The 21966-nt window shown below is 43.8% G+C and overlaps 1 protein-coding gene across 3 annotated transcripts in view; it reads left to right on the forward strand.

The window, feature by feature from the left end:
* Positions 1–2191: 2191 nt before the first annotated feature.
* Positions 2192–21966, forward strand: part of RIOX2 (ribosomal oxygenase 2) — a 28105-nt gene continuing 8330 nt past the window's right edge. Inside the window, exons 1-5 of one of the 3 annotated variants that reach the window (XM_012474150.2) lie at positions 2192–2709; positions 7572–8042; positions 13222–13341; positions 15757–15885; positions 19772–19875. In XM_012474150.2, coding sequence (XP_012329573.2) covers positions 7611–8042; positions 13222–13341; positions 15757–15885; positions 19772–19875 — 785 coding nt within the window. In that variant the 5' untranslated portion in view covers positions 2192–2709; positions 7572–7610. The remainder of the gene's footprint in view (positions 2710–7571; positions 8043–13221; positions 13342–15756; positions 15886–19771; positions 19876–21966) is intronic. The other 2 variants (XM_012474149.2, XM_012474151.2) reach the window with 2 other exon arrangements.

Raw genomic sequence — 21966 nt, forward strand, 5'->3', positions numbered from 1 at the left:
TTACCTTTTAGCAAACCAAGCCAAAGAGTGTTAGCAAAAACACCTCTGCAGGAGTATATATTTTTATAAGAATCATGGGCAAGTCCACTTCAAGATTTATGATAACACATTAAGAAAACATCTCTGTAAGGAAAACTCATTGGAAAATCCTGCAGCATATTTTTTCACCTGCAAGTGCTGGGTTGTTTGAGAAAGGAGCTCTGCAGAATCATTTAATTTAAGAAAAGTCATGCAGCCTAACACCAACTTTCCTATAGGCACAGGCTGTCAAAGAAATTGGACTCTAAGCAAGAAAAGAAATGGGGATGCTAACCCAATTCAATTTCTTGAACACTGAGTAACTGCTCTGTGAAGAACTCTGTTTGAATTCTCAGAATTAAAGAAGGCATATTTCCTGCTCCCAAGGAGTTTAAACCATAGTTACATAAATACGCAAAATATAATTCCAAACACTCATGATATGCTTGTTATCAAGTTAAATATATTGAGTTCTATGAGCTGTATCATAACGAATATAGTCTTAAAAGACCAGCTGGGTGCAGTGGCTCACGCCTGTAATCCCAGCACTTTGGGAAGCTGAGGCTGGCGGATCTCGAGGTCAGGAGATCAAGACCACTCTGGATAGCATGGTGAAACCCAATCTCTACTAAAAATACAAAGATTAGGCTGGCCTGGTGGCAGGCGCCTGTAGTACCAGGTACTCAGGAGTCCGAGGAAGGAGAATTGCTTGAACCTGGGAGGCAGAGGTTGTGATGAGTCAGATCATGCCACTGCACTCCAGCCTGGGCAACAGAGCGAGATTCCGTCTCAAAAAAAAAAAAAAAAAACCCAAGACCAAAACAAAAGACCTCAGCCTGGGTCATTCTTAAACAAATTTGACTTTTCTGAAGGTACTAAGAGACCAAGATTATCCCATGGTGATATGACATCAATTTGAAGGTGCCCTTCTTGAGTTGTGTAAATTAAGTGAAGTATGCATGTATCAAAGGCATTTAATTCATTCTTCTATGGAATCATGTTCAAGATACCATACCGGATTTAACAATAATGCCGCTCACATGGAATAGCATTTTACAGTTTTAAAACTCTTTTGCTTATTCCGTCTCACCTGAAGCTCACAGCTTCTTTCTAAGTTAGATGAAATTAATCACTTTTGGAGAAACATAAACAGAGGTCCAAAGACTATTACTTAACAGGCAGCATGGCGGCTATGGTCTGAATGTTGGTCCCCACCCCGGATCCATATACTCAAACAGAATCACCAATGTGATTAGGAGGTGAGGCCTTTGGGAGGACATTAGGTCATGAGGGTAAAGCCTTATAAAAGAGGTCCCACAGAATTGCCTTGCTGCTTCTACCATGTGAGGATGCTGTAAACCAGAGAGCAAGCCTCCAAAACTGTGAGAAATCCATTTTTGTTGCTTATAAGCCACCCAGTCTAGGGTATTTTCTTATGACAGCCCAAACAAAAACAATGGGCTGTCAAATGACTGTGTAAGTTTGAGCAAGTTACTTAACCTTGATATGTCTGTTTCCTTATATTAAAAAGTTAGGTCAATATAGTGGTATAAATATTAAAGTCATATACAAGAAAGACATTATTTAGCTCTCCTCTGGACCAAAGTGAATACAAACGCACAGGGGGCAGTACTCACATAGTTTAAAGCAACGTGTGTTTCCTGGAGTTGTACAACACGGTAGCATTATAAAATAAAGCTTTAAAACAAAAATATAAATATTCATCATTTTATAAGTTCTTCAATGTTCATAGACAGAATGATAAATCCAATCGGACTGATTTTTTTCTTCTAATGCCCTTTGAAAATTGGACCACAAACACTTAAACTTGTGCCAATAGGTTTAAGGTGCCAATAGGTGCCAATGGCAATCCAGCACTTTGGGAGGCTGAGGCAGGAGGATGCCTGAGCCCGGGAGGTGGAGGTTGCTGTGAGCTGAGATCGCACCACTGCACTTCAGCCTGGGCGACACTCATATACCAAAAAATTTTGAGGGAAAAAAAAGGCCATTTATTTCCTGCCATATGCGTGAACACGGAACACAGACACGGCCGGGTAACCAGGCCCCAGGGCTCCTACCACGTGCGGGCTGGCGTGGGTGGTAGGCAGGGGCGGGAGCGCAGCCCCGAGCGTGCCCACGTCGCCCCGCCCCGCCCCGCCCTCAGCCGCCGTGAGCCGCGCCGCCGCGCAGTGGGCTCGCGGCCGCGCGCAACAGGCCGTGCAGGGTGAGTGAGGCGCTCTCGCCGGCAGCGCGGCGCCGGGACAGGCCTAGTCGTGCGGGATTCCGCGGGGCGCGCGCCGCTGCTTTAGGCACCAGGGCCCGGGTGCGGGTCTGGGGGACCTGCGGGGCCGGCTGGAAGCCTCGGAGGCCGGCGCTGTGGTTGCGGGCCGCGGACGCGCGCCCAGGCGCCCCATCTCCCCGGAGACCTGGGCGGGATGGGTGCGGCCGGGATCTAGGGGTAGGGTCGCGGAAGCCTTGGGCACAGAGAGTCGCACGAGTGCTCTGCTAATGGTCCCGAGGCCGGTGACGAGCGCACGCAAAGTCTGGAGGCTTAGCACGGAGGGTAGTGCCGGCCTCCTCCCGGTGGCTGCCGAACCGCCTGTGCGAGCGCGGCTTCCACGTGGGGCGCGCCGCCGGGCCTGAGATCGGGCCTAACAGACACGCTTTACAGCTGGGAAACCTGAAGTTCAGGTGTGTGGAAAGGAAGGAAGCTGCATTACATGCTATGCTCCGACTCATTTACCAGCAAATAATTCCACAATGATTGGCCGACAGCTGGGTTGTCCAACAGGTTACTGAGACCAGGTTATTCACTGTTTTCAGGAAGGATAGACGGAGGAAGAGGATCTGATCTCACCACTCGTTGGCTGTAAATTTGGTGCCTCGGGTTTCATTTCACTGGGCTCATCTTTGAGCGGAGGAACCTGATTTACCTAGCTTCTTCCGCTGGTACTGTTTTTTGCCTCCTGGACATCAAGCTTTGTAACCTCATGGTCACCAAAATACATTGAAGTACAGTCCGTTTCCTCTCTAAAATAAAACTAAAAAGATAACAGCTGATCAATAGGAGAACGAGTTTTCCCTCTCTGGAGTAGCATATCTCTGAGCGAAAAAGAAATGTTTTAGGTCAGCCTAGGCAACCGTGTTCCAAGCAGTATATAATTTCTGACAGCTGTGTGTGTTTAACTGAGCTGCGCTTGACTCTTGTCCTCCATTAGTGGGCCTGTAATTCATCTAGAGAGCATATTATGTTAATACAGCTTTCTGGGCCCCAGCCATCAGAAGTGGCAATCCAGTGGGCTTGATAAGGGACCCAGAAATTTGCATGCTAGCAACCTTGCTAGTAACTCTAAACTACATTCTGTAAAACACTGCCCAGGGGACGTAGACGCTCATACGTCCCTCCCTGCTTTAGTAATAACTACTGATACCTAAAGTGCCTTTTAGCTCTTTCGATACTGTTGAATCCTGAAGTGACAGCTGCCATCAGAAAAGTAATCCCCACTGCACAAGCCAGCTGTTTTCTCCGTAACTGTTTTGTGTAAGGCCTTTGTGATTTGTCTCCAAAATAGTATGCAGACAAAAGATGCGAACGTGAAAAATTCAGCACACATTTCTTGAGGCCCTCCTACGTACCACACCTTGCTTGGTTCCGGGGATATGCAAATCCCTTCCTTCAAGAGCTTCCTTATGTCTTCATGTCCTCAAATATTATGGAAAAGGAGCTTAGGATACCTGAAAAATATAGTGACTATCTGTTGCCTGTAGTATGCTTGTCAACATTGATTTTTCTTGTAGGGTTTATCTGTGGGGTAGTCACCAAAGTATGAACCACACATTTTTTAATCTTTTTACATTTTAATGTTTATAGTCAACTCAAATGGAAGACAGTTGCTTTTCAAGAACTTTTCTGTGACTTTATAGAAATATTTACTCTTTTTGGGGTGGTCTCTGAGGTTTATGGGCAAGCTTGTGTTCGCTCTACTATTCTAGACAAAACATTGTCTTCTTTAATTAATATATTATTGGATTCTAAGATATGTGATTTACTTTTTCCGAAATTGTGATATGTACCTTAAGACTTTTATATGTTTAATGTGGTAGGATGCTTCATCTGTTCTCCCCTCTGCTCTAGAAAGCTGTTAAAAGCAATGGTTGTCTCACAGTGTGAATAGTGTATTTGCCCAGAAACCTCTAAGCTAGGCTCCAGTTAACTGAGCCTCAAATCATTTCAACATGAACATAGAGAAACAAATGATGTACCTTTTGGCAGTATGGGTAGTGAAATTTATATTCTAACGAAAGCAATTGTTATGCAGTATTGAGGTTTATTTTGTTAGTGATCGTAGATGGGAAAGATTCTTTAACTAATTTTATTTTGGCTTAAGTGCTTTGCATTCTTTGTTTAGCCACATTTTCTGGTAAATGTGCTTATACTGCATTCATATATTATGCTTAAAGAAAACAAGCTTTTGGTTTTCATCTTCCTGCTGCTTAAATTTTAAACTGACCAATTGTGAGAGATAAGAAATGTTTGGATGGATATAAAATTACTCTATAGGGTGCCTTTAGTAATACAAACCTAATAAACCAATCTAAGTTTTTAAAAATTAAACGTGAGCAATGTGTTGTGGTCCCCAAGACCATCCTTAGTTCAGCAATTTGCTAGGAGGACTCTGCCGATTTATTACAGGGAACAGACTGGTACCAAGCACAGTCAGCAAAGGGAAGAGGCACATGGGTGAAGCTCTGGGGAGACCGAGTGCAAGGCTCCAAGTCTTCCAGCGGTCGCACCGGCTGTGCTCAGTTGCTCCAGCCACTAGTTGTGTTGACACTTGTGAAATGTTGCCAACCAGGGAAGCTTGTTAAGAGGCTCAGTGCCCAGGGCTTTTACTGGGGGCTGGTCACTTAGGCCACCTCTGCCTGGCACATTCTGGCGTTTCCAGACTCCCAGAAGGAAAGCAGGTATTGGTATAAACTGTTAATGATTGTACATTTTAGGTATGATGAGACACTCTTATCAGTTAACGGTGGTGGAAACTCCCAAGATCTTAAGTTCTCGGACATCGGCCACCAGCTGCACTTTCAAAGGATAGCAGTGAGGCCCTCTGTGGGACCTCCTCTGCATATGCAGTACTCCCTCCTGAATCCATTTCCTATCTGTTTGTATTTCTTTCTTTCTTTCTTTCTTTTTTTTTTTGGTGACGGAGTTTCGCTCTTGTTACCCAGGCTGGAGAGCAATGGCGCGATCTCAGCTCACCGCAACCTCCGCCTCCTGGGTTCAGGCAATTCTCCTGCCTCAGCCTCCCGAGTAGCTGGAATTACAGGCACGCGCCACCATGCCCAGCTAATTTTTTGCATTTTTAGTAGAGACGGGGTTTCACCATGTTGACCAGGATGGTCTTGATCTCTTGACCTCGTGATCCACCCGCCTCGGCCTCCCACAGTGCTGGGATTACAGGCGTGAGCCACCACGCCCGGCATCTGTTTGTATTTCTACAGATAGGAAACATCACTTCACAGTTCCATGTACTAGCAATGCTGTGTCTCCACGAAGACATAATTCTTTCATGGAAAATTCAAACTGGTCTGTTTCACTTAAAGGAAAATTTTTCAGAAAATGTTTCTTAACATAGCACCTATCCTAAACACTAAAGTTTATTTTTTTTTCCAAGTGTAAAGCTTTACCCCTTTCCTGTGGGATTTTAGTATCCATTTGTATTAGTTTTCCACCATGTCATGTGTTTCCTTATCAAAAGCACTTGGTCTTTTGAAGGAACTGAGCTGTTTAGAGAGTTTGATATTTTGACATTTCCTTTCTTTGTTTAGTTTACATCTGGGTTTCATTCTGAAGTTCTTTTATAAGTTGCAACACATCACACAGTATGTAACACATGGTTCAGGAAGCTTACTTCCCAGGCCAGAACATTGATTCCACTTAGTCTACAGCATACTGAGATACTGCTTAGTTATAATGACCAAAGAGCAGAAAACAGTATTTTTGCAATTCTGATAACTCACCGAGGTAAGAAACTGTACCACTTATAAATAACAAGTCTTTGAGAAATTTTGGTTTTTATAAGTACAATACCTCTTAACCTTTTCCGGGGGTAAGGATTCCTTTAAGAATCTGTTGAAAGCAATGGAGACCCTTCCCAGGGGGAAATGACTGAGATCGAATTTTGCAGTTTCGGGAAATTTAAATAATTTGAATTACAGTTCTTGGAAACAGATGAGGGAGACCTGCTTTATAAGTATCAATAGTGTGATTTGGAGGCAATTCTGAGGGAGCTTTGCAAGCCTTGGCCATGTGACTTCTGCCACTCAGCAATGTCAGCAGCAGAAGCATCACCTGGGAGTGTGTTAGAAATGCAGAATCTCGGCAGGGCGCAGTGGCTCACGCCTGTAATCCCAGCACTTTGGGAGGCCGAGGCAGGTGGATCACAGGTCGGGAGATCGAGACCATCCTGGCCAACATGGTGAAACCCCATCTCTACTAAAAATACAAAAAAATTAGCTGGGTATGGTGGTGCGCGCCTGTAGTCCCAGCTACTCGGGAGGCTGAGGCAGAATAATTGCTTGAACCTAGGAGGCGGAGATTACAGTGAGCTGAGATCATGCCACTACACTACAGCCTGAGCGACAGTGCGAGACTGTCTCTCAGGCTCCACCTTGAAGCTAGTGAATCATAACCTGAATCATAATCATTGAGATGCTCAGGGGTTCTGTGTGCATCTTAAAGAAGTGCTGTGTTAGCGGTTAATGATATTGGTATTATTTAATATCTTAATTCAGTTAAAAATTTAGTTTTTTCAAGACTTTAGATATAACTACTTTTAGCCTTCACTTTTCAGCCTTTAGGGTTTTTGTTTGTTTCTTTCTTTAAATGAAGGGGAGTTTCTGATCAAAGTGGCAGTTTTCAGGAATAAGCTCAGAGCTGGAAGTGAGGAGGTTCAGGTGGTTAGTAACGAAGCAGGAGAAGGCAGTGGCCTGCTGCAGCCACCTGGTGACACCGCGGGTCCAGGGCTCCTTGGTTGACCTGCGCAGCAGGTGAGGTGGTGCTGTGAGGAGGAGCACCTGGCAGTGGGCGGCTGTTAGTTGTTCTCTAGTCAATTGTTTGTAACTCAGAGTATACCTAATTAGATGTGGGCCCTGATGCTGATGGGAGCCAAATCCAAGATATTTGACTTTGCTGTGTCAATGGCCACAGGCTAAACCTATGACTAGGAACTGCTGAGACAGCTGAATAGTTTTGTCTAAGATAATTATACAGCCTAATAAATAATGAATACCATGACTTAGTGCTCGTGTAAAAGGAAAACACGTTTTTCTTTAGATGAATATGTCATCTGAGTGGTAGTTGAGGCTGAATCATATCCTAGAAGAAATGGCATTGGCTTAAGGCTGTCTCCTGTCCTGGGGGAAGTAGCTTTGACCTATGAAGAGTTCTCATGAGGTGTCATGGTCATCCAGCTGTGTGTGTGGGCGATCCACTAACACCAATGCCGGCACGCCTTGTAAACCTAACCATGTGTGTTTTGTTCTTTTGATAGGTTTGCATCTCCTTACTGCTTTATCTTGAAGACAGAACGATGCCAAAGAAAGCAAAGGCTGCAGGGAGTAGGAAGGAAGAGGGGCCGGTTCCCTGTAAGCAGATGAAGGTAGAAGCAGCTGGGGGGTCTTCAGCTTTCAACTTTGACAGTCCCAGTAGTCTCTTTGAAAGTTTAATCTCACCCATCAAGACAGAGACTTTTTTCAAGGAATTCTGGGAGCAGAAGCCCCTTCTCATTCAGAGAGATGACCCTGCACTGGCCACATACTATGGGTCCCTGTTCAAGCTAACAGATCTGAAGAGTCTGTGCAGCCAGGGGGTGTACTATGGAAGAGACGTGAATGTCTGCCGGTGTGTCAGTGGGAAGAAGAAGGTTTTAAATAAAGATGGCAAAGCACACTTTCTTCAGCTGAGAAAAGATTTTGATCAGAAAAGGGCAACGATTCAGTTTCACCAACCTCAGAGATTTAAGGTAACCAGTTTCCCCATTGCAGAATCCTCATACAATTTAAAGTACTAGCATTTGGCCACAGATCAACGCAAGGGTGAATATGTAGTTGATGATGGTTAGGCTCCTGCCAGTTTGAGAAGGCGTAGCACCTCTTTGATCTAAATGCATTCTAACTAGGGTTAAGATTGTGTGTTATGTTTTGGTTAAACTGTTAGAAACTGCAACAACTCAGGGTAGCCATTCTTGGGTATCATCGAGCTGTAAAAACAATTATATTGCAAGTTTCTAAAGTTATTAAAGTGGCATTACAACTGCAGGAGTATGTTCTGTGAGCCAGTTTATGTTTTTCTGTATGATGGACATTTCTATTTGGTTTGTCACATCACTATAATTTAAGGCATGATAGCATCAAGGTGACCATTTTTCCCAAAGTTGCCTCCCTTTACTGCCTACATCTAAATAGAGCCTTCAGAGCCATGACCAGATCACGGACTAGATGCAAGTTCAATAAAGAGACTTCAACCTTAATTACACCCAAATGGATGGCTTAAAGGTACAGGGTGCTGGAACTGTTCCTGGTAAGACTTCATTGATGGAGGAAATCTTTGCTTTGTGAATGCAGAGGACTGACAAATATTTATTTTTTCTATATCAGGGATTGACATTTGGGAAATAATTTTTCTCTTCTCTGCTTGGTTTCTACATTTATGAAATGCAGATTTAGTATGAGCTAATCTGTTTTCCTCAAGGTTTGAGATCTTTATCTTATCTCATGACGGATGGCCCAGAACAAGTGAGGGCTGTACTGAATTTTACATAAACTTGTATTTACATTCAGAAACCCCCTTCTGTAATCCTTCATTAAATCAAAATGGCAACACGGGAGGAGAAAGAGAGGGCTTTATGCGGTTCTTTATTGAGAGGAATGGATTCTGGCTTTATTGATGGCTTCTGGGGCTCTGTCGTCAGTTACCAGTAGTGTTTCCAGTGATTTAACTCGAGGTGGCTTGTTATATCCCACTGGGCTTCATCTGGTGAATGCCCTTCCCTTTCCTTCTTGTCTAAAAGGTTTTGAACCTATTCATACTCTGTATGAAGTGTAAGTACTCAAGTTTTTCACGACAAGTCCTGATTCCAGTTATTCCATCTCAAGCAATCAAACAAAGTTGAAATGTCCCTAAAATGCTTACCTTTTGGCCTAGGCACTCAAAAAGAATTTACAAATCATTTGTCAGACCAAGTTAGGATTTGAATTCAGAAAACATGGACACCATCAATAAAATGCTTCTCTCTGAATTAGTCCTGGACTAGAAGTAGCACTTTTAAGAGTGGTTTTGAGAAACCTGAGAACTCTAAACATACATGAATTCAGTGAATTTGATTACGTGTACTTTGGTTGTAGACCAGCAGAGAGATGATATTTGGCATATGTGTGGTGTCCACTGTGGCTGTCATTTCTCTACTTTAGAATCGTCTCCCCCAGGGCTTTTCTCTGCTCATCCACTTAAGCCCTGCACATTCCTCGTCTGGGATTCCAGTGTCAAAGAACCTGTTTCTTTTTACCTTGTTGACTAGGCTCTGGCTGAGTTTATTAAAGCAATAAGGATGAGCTTTCTCAGCCCAAATTCAACCCTCAGGCTAGAGTAGGATGTGCCCTTTTTTAAAAGAAATCTCTACCACCATTACTGGAGAGACCCGTAAGCCATAGGAGCTCACCCTCCTACACTAGAGTCTGAGTTCTAAATACTATATTATGAGGTGGTTTGGTGGTGTGTGTTTCTCTAATAGCATCAGAATAGAGAAAGTCTAGAGGCAGTTTATCCCTGGCCAGGTTGAGAGACTGTTAGAGTGAATGCAGCCCTTTGTTCACTGGGTCTCAGACTGTGCACAGCTTATTAGTATAGTTAGTTTAAAAGCAAGTAAGGAGGTAACCAGGGAGGCATAATAAGCTGTTTTCATTTGCTTTGGGTAATCTATATATTAACAGTTCTGGTGAGAGAAATTATCACAATTATTTGCATTTGGCTTAGCAGACTAGAGTTTACCAAATAATTGTATATATTTTAACTTTTGAACTTTCTAATTGGCATTTGAAATTGGGCAGCTTTTGTGGACTCCATTTTCTTTTTCTTTTTTTTTTTTGAGACCGACAGAGTCTTGCTCTGTGGCTTAGGCTGGAACACAGTGGCACGATCTTGGCTCACTGCAACCTCCGCCTCCTGAGTTCAAGCAGTTCTCTTGCCTCAGCCTCCTGAGTAGCTGGGACTACAGGCACATGCTACCATGCCCGACTAATTTTTGTAATTTTTTAGTAGAGACGGGGTATCACCATATTGGCCAGGCTGGTCTTGAACTCCTGACTTTGTGATCTGCTCGCCTTGGCCTCCTAAAGTGCTGGGATTACAGGTGTGAGCCACTGTGGCCAACCGTGGACTCCATTTTCTATATGAAAAAACTGGAGTTTACAGATGTGAACCTTTCCATAGCTATTCCAAGCTGATAAGCGTTTCTGACTCCAAATGTAACACATTTTCCTACCATACTTTGAAAGATGTAAACATTGATATTTAGTAGGGCTTTTTGTATATTTGCTTCTTCTGCCTTTCATTAGGCATATACATGGGCTTCTGTGTTAACCATGGCCTTGAGTTTTGATTCTGAGGGGTAGGTCAATGGAGAGAGGTGGTCATAGCCAACCAGGAGAGAGACTTCCGCCTTCTCCCTTAGGTCAATGGAGAGAGGCGGTCATAGCCAATCCGGAGAGAGACTTCTGCCTTCTCCTCTAGGTTAATGGAGAGAGGAGGTCATGGTCAACCAGGAGAGAGACTTCCACCTTCTCCCTTTCATTGTTCCAGGTCCTCCTTGGCCTCTCCAGATACCGAGTCATGCGGTAAAGGAGAAGACAGGTTTCAGGAGCCTTGTTTGTGCTTGAGTCAATATTAGTAAAGCAGTATTGCTTGTATACTGCTTTGCAATTTAAATAGGATTTGTGATAAGTTGTTTTATGCTGTTCGCCACAGTGTTTGAGTGGAAGTGGTAATATCTTTATCTTAAAAATAAACAACTGAGGTCACCTTGCTTGTAATTATAACTTGATCTGAGGTGGTTTGACTCCAGATCGCTTTCTTGTAGGCCACAGCTAGCAGATTCAGAAGCTAAAGGTCCAGGTGAAGTAGAAAAATTGTGCCATTGGTAGCATTTTCAGTAACCTTTAAGAAGAAAAGAGGCATATTCATTAGTTACAGATAGTTGAGTTGGGAACCCTAAAATCATTTACAGAGTACCAAAAGACCTCTCATACCATGAGAGAGAGAGAGGCCCTGGTTTTCTAGTGGTTCCAGTTACTGTATAAAAATAATTGCAGAACCAGCTCCTGCTGGCCTTTCCCTAAAAAAATTAGGCTCCTTTGGAGCGCTGTTAACTCTCTGGAGCTATTCACATAACATTAAATTATTTTTTCTGTGTTAAGTAGAAACTCTGAGATCTGTAAATAGAGAAGCCCAGTGGTCTGTATAAGGATGTCCTTGGCTAAGTCCTTGGCTCACACCTGTAATCCCAGCACTCTGTGAGGCCAAAGCAGATGGATCACTTGAATCCAAGAGTTTGAGACCAGCCTGGGAAACAAAGTGAGACCCCCATCTCTATAAAAAAAGAAAAAAAATAGCTGGGCATGGTGACATGCACCTGCAGTCCCAGCTACTTGGGAAGCTGAGGTGGGAGAATCATTTAAGCTTGGGAGGTCAAGGCTGCAGTGAGCTGTGACTGTGATCACACCACTACACTTCCGCCTGGCTGACAGAGTGAGACCTTGTCTTAAAAAAGTATTTTTTCATATTGACCCAGTTCTTCCCAGTTCTTTCTTACTTGATATTTTTAATACGGTTGGTTATTTTTGCTCCTGTGGTAGAAGGGACTCCCAAGTTGTGGTCATTGGTGTGCTCAGCCACTATTTAAATATGTTGTAATATAGTGTGTGTGTCAGGCACTGTACCTTCATATGTGTAAAACTTCAGTCTCTTTGGTGTCCTTTGTAATTTGTCTTTTCTTGAATTATCTGAAAGGTATGGACTCTGGAGGCATGCTGCCTGGATTTGAATCCTGACTCCATCTGTTACTAGTTGCATGTTCTCATGCCTCAGATTCCTCATCTGCAAACTGAAGATAATGATAGTACCCTCTTTATGAGGCAGGGTTATTGTGAGGGTTGCATAACTAGTACGTGTAAAGCACTTGGAGACAGTGCCTGGCACATAGAAAGTGCCAATATCTACATGGCCTAATTGCCCCCTCCCCTTTCTTGGTAGACTCAGACTTCTTTCTCTCTCATGGGAATATATGGCCCATTGCGAGGCCGCTCAGTCTGATGTCTGCTCTGAAGAGTTGACTAGTGGAGAGAGGGAACATTACCCAGCCTGTTGTTCCTTCTCTGTCTGTAACTTGTTCCTGCATTATCATTTATGTTCCCATTGCTTTAAATATCCATTTTGTGTAGGCAATTCCCAAGTGTAAATCTTCAGTCCTTCGTTTCTGCCAGAACTTCTGACTGACTTAAAGACATTTCCATGGGGGGACGGTCTCAGCATCGCAAACTTAACATTCCTAATATGAAATTTTTTTTGTCCTGAAAACTTGTTTTTAGCGAGTCGTTCACATCTCATTAAGTGGAAAGGGGAACTGATTGCCCAAGTCAAAAACCCAGGAGTATTTTTTTAGTCCTTTCCTTTACATTACGAGTCCATCGGCAAGTCCTGTCTCTGCCGCTGCAGAGCGCGTCCCACTCTTCTACTCCTCTCCACGCCTTTCCTGCCACCCCAGTCACTTCTCACTAGAGCTGCTGCCTGAGAAGCTTCCTCACTAGTTTCTCTGACCTCCGCTCTTCTACAGTGCATTCTTCATACAGTAGCCAGGGTGAGCTTTCAAAAATGTCAATTGGATTGTGTCCTTCCCTGCCTAAAATCCTCCTGCCTCCCAGTTGCCTGCCTCGTCAGTCTCCCCTTTATCTGCTTACATCTGTTGTATGGTGTTTCTGCACTGGAGTGGAAGATTTTTGAGGTCATAGGTATTGGCTCTGTCATTGCTTAATCCCCAGTATCTGGCATATATATAATAGTTGTGCAGTAAAGACTTCCTAAGTGAATAAGAATGTGCTCTTTCTAATACATTTTTCACTTCCCCATTTCTGTTTTCCTTTTCTGTAAAGGATGAGCTTTGGAGGATCCAGGAGAAGCTGGAATGTTACTTTGGCTCCTTGGTTGGCTCGAATGTGTACATAACTCCTGCAGGATCTCAGGGCCTCCCACCCCATTATGATGATGTTGAGGTAAGACAGGGAGAAAATTGCCCCATATTGGGAAGAATGAGCTGCTCAGCCTGGTTTTGGATAGTTGTCAGGGTGAGTTCACATTATTCTCTAAGGCTCTTAGATCTGTCTTTGCTCTTTCTATACGGTGTCTGGAGATGCTGATTTCATAGATGAACTCAGTATCTCCAGACACTGTACAGAAGTAAATCCAAAGTAAATCCCACTAAACTGCTTTCCCACTTCGTCTCAAAGGGAGAGATTGTTTCCACCCTTGCTAATTTAAACAGCCATACTTTCCTTTGAAACAGGCATTTATTGAATTTATCTACAGAAAAGTGTGATTGGCTTTTCCTTTAATTTAACAAAGTACGGTCTTTAATAAGGTGAGGTCACAAGTCATCCTTACATCTGCTTTCATTTTGTTCTTTTTCAGTAGCTGCCAAAATTTTGTATATATTTTCCATTTGTGAGAATCTTGGGGCAGCTTGAATGAGGGTCATGGTTTCATTTAAGCATTGGCATCTTGACAAGTATTGATTTCAGTCTGATGTGGCTTCCGAAAAAATTTAACTCTTTGGCTTAGTCGTTTTATTTTTGTACTAATATAAGGTATAAACGCAGAGTTGTTAGTAAAAAGTCCACTTTTTCTCCTTTGGTAGCAATTTGACATCAGTAATTTTCCCAAAATGTTATTTTTAATGCTTTTTAATAGAATATTAAAATATCTTTGACTGAATAAAGAATAAAAAACTTGAAGTTTTCCTACCTGCCCAGGCCCTTTCAACATTCAGGATTTAGACATTCAGTAATACCTGAAGCTTGGCTTTTCCATCGGAGATTATGGGCTTTCAGCTGTCTGATAGATTTAAAGGAATGAGATAGTGGGATATAAAGAACTCAGCGAGGCTCTAAGAAAGTGAAAAGAATGAATATCCAGTGTCAGGATTCATGATTCCCTGTTTTTAAAAATAAAATCCAGTAGTGGCAACTTTCATTTAAGTGTTGAATGACATGCATTTCTCATTTTTCGTTTTTATTTTTTATCCGAGACTTGTACAGTTGACCCTTGAGCAGTTTGGGGGTTAGTGGTGCCAACACCTTGTCCAGTCAGAAATCCGCTCGTAACTTTTGACTCCCCCAAAACTTAACTACTAGTAGCCTACTGTTGACTAGATACCTTATCCATAGCATAAATTGGTTCACACCTATTGTGTATATTATATGTGTAATATACTTCATTCTTCAATAAAGTAATCTGGAGAAAAGTTAATAAGAAAATTAGACAAAATATAGTACTGTACTGTATCAATACTGTAAGTTTCAGTCATTTGTTTACAAGCTAAATCCATCTGAAACGGTGGGCATCACAGCTGCAGGCCGCAGTCCGCAGTCCACATCAAGCAATGCAGTTTTTTCTTCTACCGTTTCGGCCTTTTTCCGCTTCTCAGGAGGACTTGCAGTAGCAGTAGCGGGGCTTCATGTGGGTCCCTTGGTGTTATTCAAGGTTTAAGGTGTTGCACTAAACATGATGCAAAATACACAAGAGCTGTGAGAGATCACTTCTTACTGTGATACACAATGCACTGGAGAGAGGACCTGCTCACGTGGAGATAATTAGCATCACACTTGAGTTCATGCAATAGGAATAGGAAGTAGCACAAATTGTTACAGTAGTACAACGTGTACTAAAGTTAACTTTATGTAGCTATTCCATATTGCGTCTTTAAGTTTGTTTACATTTCTTGACTGCAAATGGTGCCATGTATTGTCTGGAAGTATTTGTATGGGTAAGTTTTGATAAATTTTAACCTTTTATAATTTGTGGATATTTTATGGTAGTAGATGATAGACTAGTATCTACATATGTTTCTATATTTGATGCATTTATGCCATTCTTAATTCTTTTGGTATGTTTCATTTTTTTCAAATTGTTGCATCTCCCCCAAATTTTCCAATATATTTATTGAAAAAGATCAGCATATAAGCAGACCTGCACAGTTCATCCCCAGGTCGTTAGGCCAGGCGCAGTGGCTCATGCCTGCAGTCACTTTGGGGAGACGGAGGCGAGAGGATTGCTTAAAGCCAGGAGTTCAAGACAGCCTGGGCAACAAAGTGACACCTATCTCTAGAAAAAAGATAAAGAAATTAATTGGGTGCTGTGGTGTGTGCCAGCTTCCCAGCGATGCAGGAAGCTAGGGCAAGAGGATTTTTGGAGCCCAGGAGTTTGAGAGGCTGCAGTGAGCTGTAATTGTGACACTGCATTCCAGCCTGGGCAGCAGAATGAGACTGTCTTTAAAAAAGAAAAAAAAAATCCTGTATAGTTCAAGGTTCACCTATAATATTCATCTAAGCCCTTAGAGGGCTAACATTCCAGAAGCACTTTGTGAGTTGTCATGAAGCTCTCTGATGCTCCTGGGCCTTGTGGATCTCCAGGTTTTCATCCTGCAGCTGGAGGGAGAGAAACACTGGCGCCTCTACCACCCCACCGTCCCCCTGGCACGAGAGTACAGCGTGGAGGCCGAGGAGAGGATCGGCAGGCCGGTGCATGAGTTTACACTGAAGGTATGTGGTGGTCACCGTGGGCACCTCATGTGGGAGCCGTTGTGCTTTTCTCTGTTGCTAAGACAAGTTCAGGTTCAAGGTTTAGAGTTCATGTGATGGTCCCCATGGGAATGTGTCCCTGGGTCTCAGGGCAGGGTGGCTCTCATTGCCATCAGCCAACACGTGCAATTTCTGAAGGTGTCTTGGTGGTTGCACTTGGAGAAGTGAGCTAAGGAAGTATTAAGTTTGCTTCCCAAATAACCTGTCTTCGTGTACAGTTCAAGTTCAACAGGAAGAAAGAGGATTCAGTGAACCACTGACTCTAGAGGAAAAATGGAAATGCTGGCCTTGGGCAGCTTCTCCACATCTAAGACAGTGGTCAGCACAGGGCTGGAAGTTGCTTAGGCAGAGCATAGCCACGGATCCCTTACTTTTTTCTTTATTAAAATTCCAGTGTGACTCATTTTTATTCTGGTTATATGGCAGACTATCTCTGTACCTGCTGCATACAGTTACCAGAACAGTGGTAATCAGGAAATCTCTTGAGGATTCCTTCTTCGGGGATTCAGGTGACTCGATCATGCGCAAGTTCCTTGACGTCTTGCTGCTGAGCAAATCTCTCTCTGAGCAGTGAACCTTGATGGGAACGTAGCCAATCCCCAGCAGGAGAGGCTGTTGAGGAAAAGAACCTTAGAGGGATAGGAGTAGTTTCTTAATTCAATTTTATACTCTTTCTTAAAACATGTAACTTAATTTCCTTTAGCAATAAAACAATAGTTATTTTAAACCATTCTAAAGAATCTACCAACCCGACACATTTGCATATGCTTATTGTTTTTCTCGTGTCTCGAAGTTGTAATTAGTCTGTTTCTTACTCAATGCTTTGTGTGTTTTTTGATTTTAAAATCCTCGCCTGCTTCCCAGTAACTGAGGGAAGCAAACCCGCTTTTTAGGATGGGCGACTTAAATAAATAAACAACAGTAAAGATAACCTTACTGGGTTTTATACTTTTAGTCCGTGGTCATGAAACTATGGCTCATGGGCCAGAAAATCTGGCCTGCTGCCTGTTTTTGTAAATAGTTTATTGGAACACAGCCACACCCATTCTCTACCGTACTGTGTTGATGCTGCACCAGCTGAGCGGACTGGTTGCCACAGAGATCACGTGGCCCACAAACCAAAATTATGTGTTGTTTTTACATTTGGCTCTTCACAGAGTCTGCCAGCTTCTGCTTTTGTTGCACCGTGTTTATAGAGGTTCATGGTTGGTTATCTTTAAAGACTAAGCCGTTTATGGTCTCGGAGGTCAGGGCTGAGTTACTCAGGCTGATGAGCTGGCTACTTGCTCTGCCTGAGAAGGTCAGGCTTCACAGTGGCCTTCAAGTGTAGAGGGTGTGGACCCTTCATATTGTTGCCATGCCCATTAAACACTCAGTGAACACATGGTTCATAAGAGACGCCCTGAGTCTCCTGGAAGGAGAAAGAGCACGTTGTGCAGGGTTGTTCAAGTGTGTATGTGTATGCGCATGTGAGCTTGTACCCAGCGGGCCTCTTCAGCGAAACCCTGTGTCAGTGCCTAAAGATGAAATAGACTTCGTGGCTGTGGCGGAGGGCGGAGGGGCGGTGGGCATGGGAGAGTGACAGTGGGGGTCCTGGAGCCCTTACCTGCCTCTTTCCCCTACACCAGCGGCAGCCTGTGCAGGTCATGCAGACCCAGGCTCTCAGGATGAGATCACCCCTGTGATGGAAACTCCGCCCTGTGGCTCAGGGATCTGACAGAGCTGAGTTTGAATTCAGCTGCTGTCACTTCTTAGCCATATGTCTTTGGTCAAGTCATTCATCCAAGTCCCAGTTTCCTCTTTATTAAAATGGAGATCATGCTATTTACCTTGCAGGCTATGAGGGTTGAAACATATTATTTTGGTGCCTCCTTTACAATAAAATTCTTTAGAGGAAATATCTATACGTCTGTCTTAGTTTTGCCGTTGCTACTTGTCAAATGACCACAAACTCAGTGGTTTAAAACAACATAATTCATTATCTTACGCCTCTGGAGGTCAGGAGTCCAAAGGGTCTCACGAGGGTGACTGTACTGCATTCTTTCAGGAGGCTGTAGGGGAGAATGTTTACTTGCCTCTTCCAGCCAGGACGGTGGGGCAAATGTGTATGAAATGAATGAAACACAGTCCTGTGCCACTTGACATTTTAGTCAACAACTGACTGTAGATGTGACAGTTCTCCCATAAGGTTATAATGAAACTGAAAACTTCCTATCACGTAGCATTATCGTGGCCATTGTAAAACGTTGTGGTGCTACTCGTTACTCACGTGTTTCTGGTGCTGCTGGTGTAAACAAACCTACTTCTCTACTAGTCGTAAAAAAATGTACAGAGGGGCCCTAGGCTTTCCCATTCATTTACCATCACTGACGGACTCACCCAGAGTAACTTCCAGTCCTATGTAGATGTTCCACTTTTTGTTGTGTATACCGTATTTTCACTTGTCCTTGTTGGGGTATATTTAAGTACATAAACACCATGTTGTTACAGTTGTCTATTCAGTGCAGTCACGTGCTGTATGGGTTTGGAGCCTGGGAGCAATAGGCTATACCATGTAATCTAGGGAGCAGGCCATCTGCCTACATTTGTAAGTACAGTTGGATGTTTGCACAGTGACAAAATCACTTTTCTCGGAACATAACCCCATTGTTAAGTGACGTGTGACTGTATATGTGAGAGTGTCACTCGGGCTGCCACAGACACACTCAGTAATGATAGTTATAATTACCAGTGAAGCATTCACTTGAAGTACTGTCAGCTTGTTGGCATTCAGGGGAAATTTGCAACCAGGTTAGCTCTTATGAATATATATCATGAGATATTCTTGCTTTGAGGAGAATCTTAAACATTTTCGAAAGTTGCTGTTTCTTGAGCTCTTTCACCAGGGCTCGTGGTCTTAAACATGGCACTAGACTCCTGCTTATAGTTGCAGAGAGATGAGCTACCCTCAGGATTCCCTCTTTTCTCTGTGGGTAGCTGCTATACGGAATGTTTTGGCTTGAGTGGGATTACGAAGAAGGTAGCTCCGGGCAGGAGTAATTTAGGGAGAATGTTTTAATCCACTCACTTGGAATAGGGTGGGGAGATTCAGCTGCCCGAGAAAATGATGGATCTTTCATTACATCTGATTTTTCAGTTCAAATAAGGATTGTATAGTTTTTCACCCATTCATCCCAACATTCATTGAGCCTGTATTGAGTGCTAGGTGCTTTGCTAGGGTAGGTTCTAGGGAAGGCAAGATGGGTAAGATACAGACCCTACCTAGAAGTGCTCAGAAATTATTAAGAGGCGGGGGACTGGCAGGTAAAATGAGACAGTCCAGTCACATGCCCATCATTGCCCTAAGAGCTTTGGAAGCAGCATCTCTAATCCTCAAAATAATCCTGTGAGGTTTGGGGCTATTACCTTCATTTTACATATAAAGAAACTGAGGCTTTGGGCAGGTAAGTAAGTTGCCAGATCAGCAGCCAGTAAGTGGCAGTGTCTATGTGACTCTAAATTAAAGCTCCTACTCTTAACCACTGAAGCATGCAACAGGGAGGAAGCAGGCTTCCCAGACACAGGACGTCACCTTCCGTGATCCCTGCGTCAGGGTGGGGTAGTCTCAGGTGAGTCTGCTCTCAGCTTGAGAATGAAAAGAAAGTGACTTCGGGCGCTGAGCCTCTCGTGGATTGTGGTTCACAGTGACAGGCTCACGGACACAGACACGTGAGCCCAGCGTACAGACTAGATGGCAGTTTCTAGAATGGAGACTGAGATGCAGAGTGCATATTTATCTCCTTGAAATAAAGAGGACTAACAAGGAATACTTACTGACTTCTCTCCCCTTTCCTATTCCTTCCTCTAGCCAGGTGATTTGTTGTACTTCCCCAGAGGAACCATTCATCAGGCGGACACTCCTGCGGGGCTGGCCCACTCGACTCACGTGACCATCAGCACCTACCAGAACAAGTAAACACTGCCTCCCGGCTGCGCGTGCGAGGGCAGCTCTGAGTCCTGGCCCACGGCAGCCATGTTCAGGAGGGACAGGAGGGAGTTGGCCCCTACTTCCCATGCAAACCCCAGGGTTTCTGTGTCCTTTGCTAACTTCCGCGTTCCTTTGATGTCCCATGTGTGTGACTGGCCCCTCTAGACTTGCTCCTGGGGACATCATGAACCTGACTCTATGTAGGACATGAGGCATTGCCCAAATAGAGAGCCCTATAGTTTGGAAACAGAGACTAACTGTGGGTGTGTCAGTGTGTCAGTGATGTCAGGCTGGGGCGGACTCCCTCTTTTGTTTAAATATGATAAAATATATGTAACATCAAATACGCCATTTTTAAACATTTTAAAGAGTACGTAGTTTGACATTAATTACATTCACACTCTTGTGCAATCATCACCACTGTCCATTTCTAAAGCATTTTCATTCTAACAGAAACTCTACCTATCGAAATCTCTTGGTCTCTTTTAAGGGTTTCTCTTTTTACAGTCCATGAAATTAAAGTAGGCCAGTGAGTCTGGAACAGCGGAACTAGAATGCACGCGCTGACAGCACTTCATGTTTCATTCCAGCCAGCGCCTCCTCACCGGGTGGCAGGGCTTCCCAAAAGCAGCAGCCTTGCTGGTCCAAATCATATTTAAAAACACTAGTCATGGCCAGACGTGGTGGCTCACGTGTGTAATCCTAGCATTTTGGGAGGCCAAGGCGGGCGGATTGCTTGAGGTCAGAAGTTTCAGACCATCCTGGCCAACATGGTGAACCTCTATCTCTACTAAAAAAATACAAAAATTAGCCAGATGTGGTAGTGTGCATTTGTAATCCCAGCTACTTGGAAGGTTGAGGCAAAAGAACTGCTTGAACACAGGAGGTGGAGGTTGCACTGAGCCAAGATCACGCCACTGCACTCCAGCCTCAGTGACAGAGTGAGACACTCTCAGGAAAAAACAATACTAGTCATGAACTCTTGCATTAGGCAGATATGTGCTAGACATTGTGCTTGTTGCTGGGAATTCAAGGATTGAATTGAAGGGGCTTTGAGAGAGCTTATACTTTGGAAGTGGTTGTGGGAGAAGAGATAGTGTGATACATTCTATGGTAGGTTTGCGGAGAAGACTCTTGGAGCGTAGAGGAATGTATTTAGTTAAGTAAGGGCAGGAGAGAAGGCTTCAGAAATGACTTGACACCAATGTTGAGTGAGTCTTAAAGGATGAGTGAGTAGGGGTGGGTCAGCAGATCCGAGGAGGAGAGGACACTCTAGGTCCAAGGGACAGCAAGTCCCCTCCTACCTTCAAGGCCAGAACTTGCCGAGTAAGTTAGTAAGCCTATCTCCGTTTCTTCGTCGGACTTTTCAGTGTGAATTTCACCTCTGTGTTTAAAAGACTTACTGGAAGAACTAGCCAAGGCCTGGCCTGAGTTTGGTGCTATCTTTGCCCACAAGTAAAAGGCTCAAGCTTGTATTAGGCTTCCATTAATGCCGTCATCACCGTGGCTAGGTAGATTCCTTGCATATTAAGGGACAGACAGTCACAAAGCCAGCACAAGGAGAGCAAGGTCACTGGAGGGAGTGAGTCCTAGAAACTATGGAATTGCCAGGAATCAGAGGTCCGTTCTGGATTCAGAGCAGCTCTGGACCGCATAGTTTGGCCCTGTGAACACCCGTGCATCTGCTGGGGTCCCATGGTTAATGTTTCTCAGCTATTCCCTCTCCGTAGTTCTCTTTTCCATTTCTCTTACTGCCACCAACTGGTTTTCTAGTGACTGTGTTTTGCTCCCTCCTATTCCTTCTTTAGCTTCTGTTTACTCCTAACACTGAGCCATCACCAGCTACCGCTCTGACCTCCCTCTGTCTCACTGACCCTATTAGTTTTTGCTTCCGCTAAGGACCTGACTTACTGTCTGTTTCCCAATCCCAAGAGTGAAGGACTGGCTGGCTGCCCCTGGGGCCTATCCATTTCTTCTCCATTCAGCCGGGGCTGGGGAAGAGCTTTCTAAATATAGAAGTTTTCTGCCTAGGGCTGTGGGTGATCACCATGATCAATGTGTCTAGGCTGGATTTT

The sequence above is a fragment of the Aotus nancymaae genome, unplaced genomic scaffold (assembly GCF_030222135.1).
Source record: "Aotus nancymaae isolate 86718 unplaced genomic scaffold, 86718_ANA_hifiasm-v0.15.2.pri h1tg000022l_1, whole genome shotgun sequence".
In the NCBI taxonomy this organism is placed as follows: Eukaryota; Metazoa; Chordata; class Mammalia; order Primates; family Aotidae; genus Aotus; species Aotus nancymaae.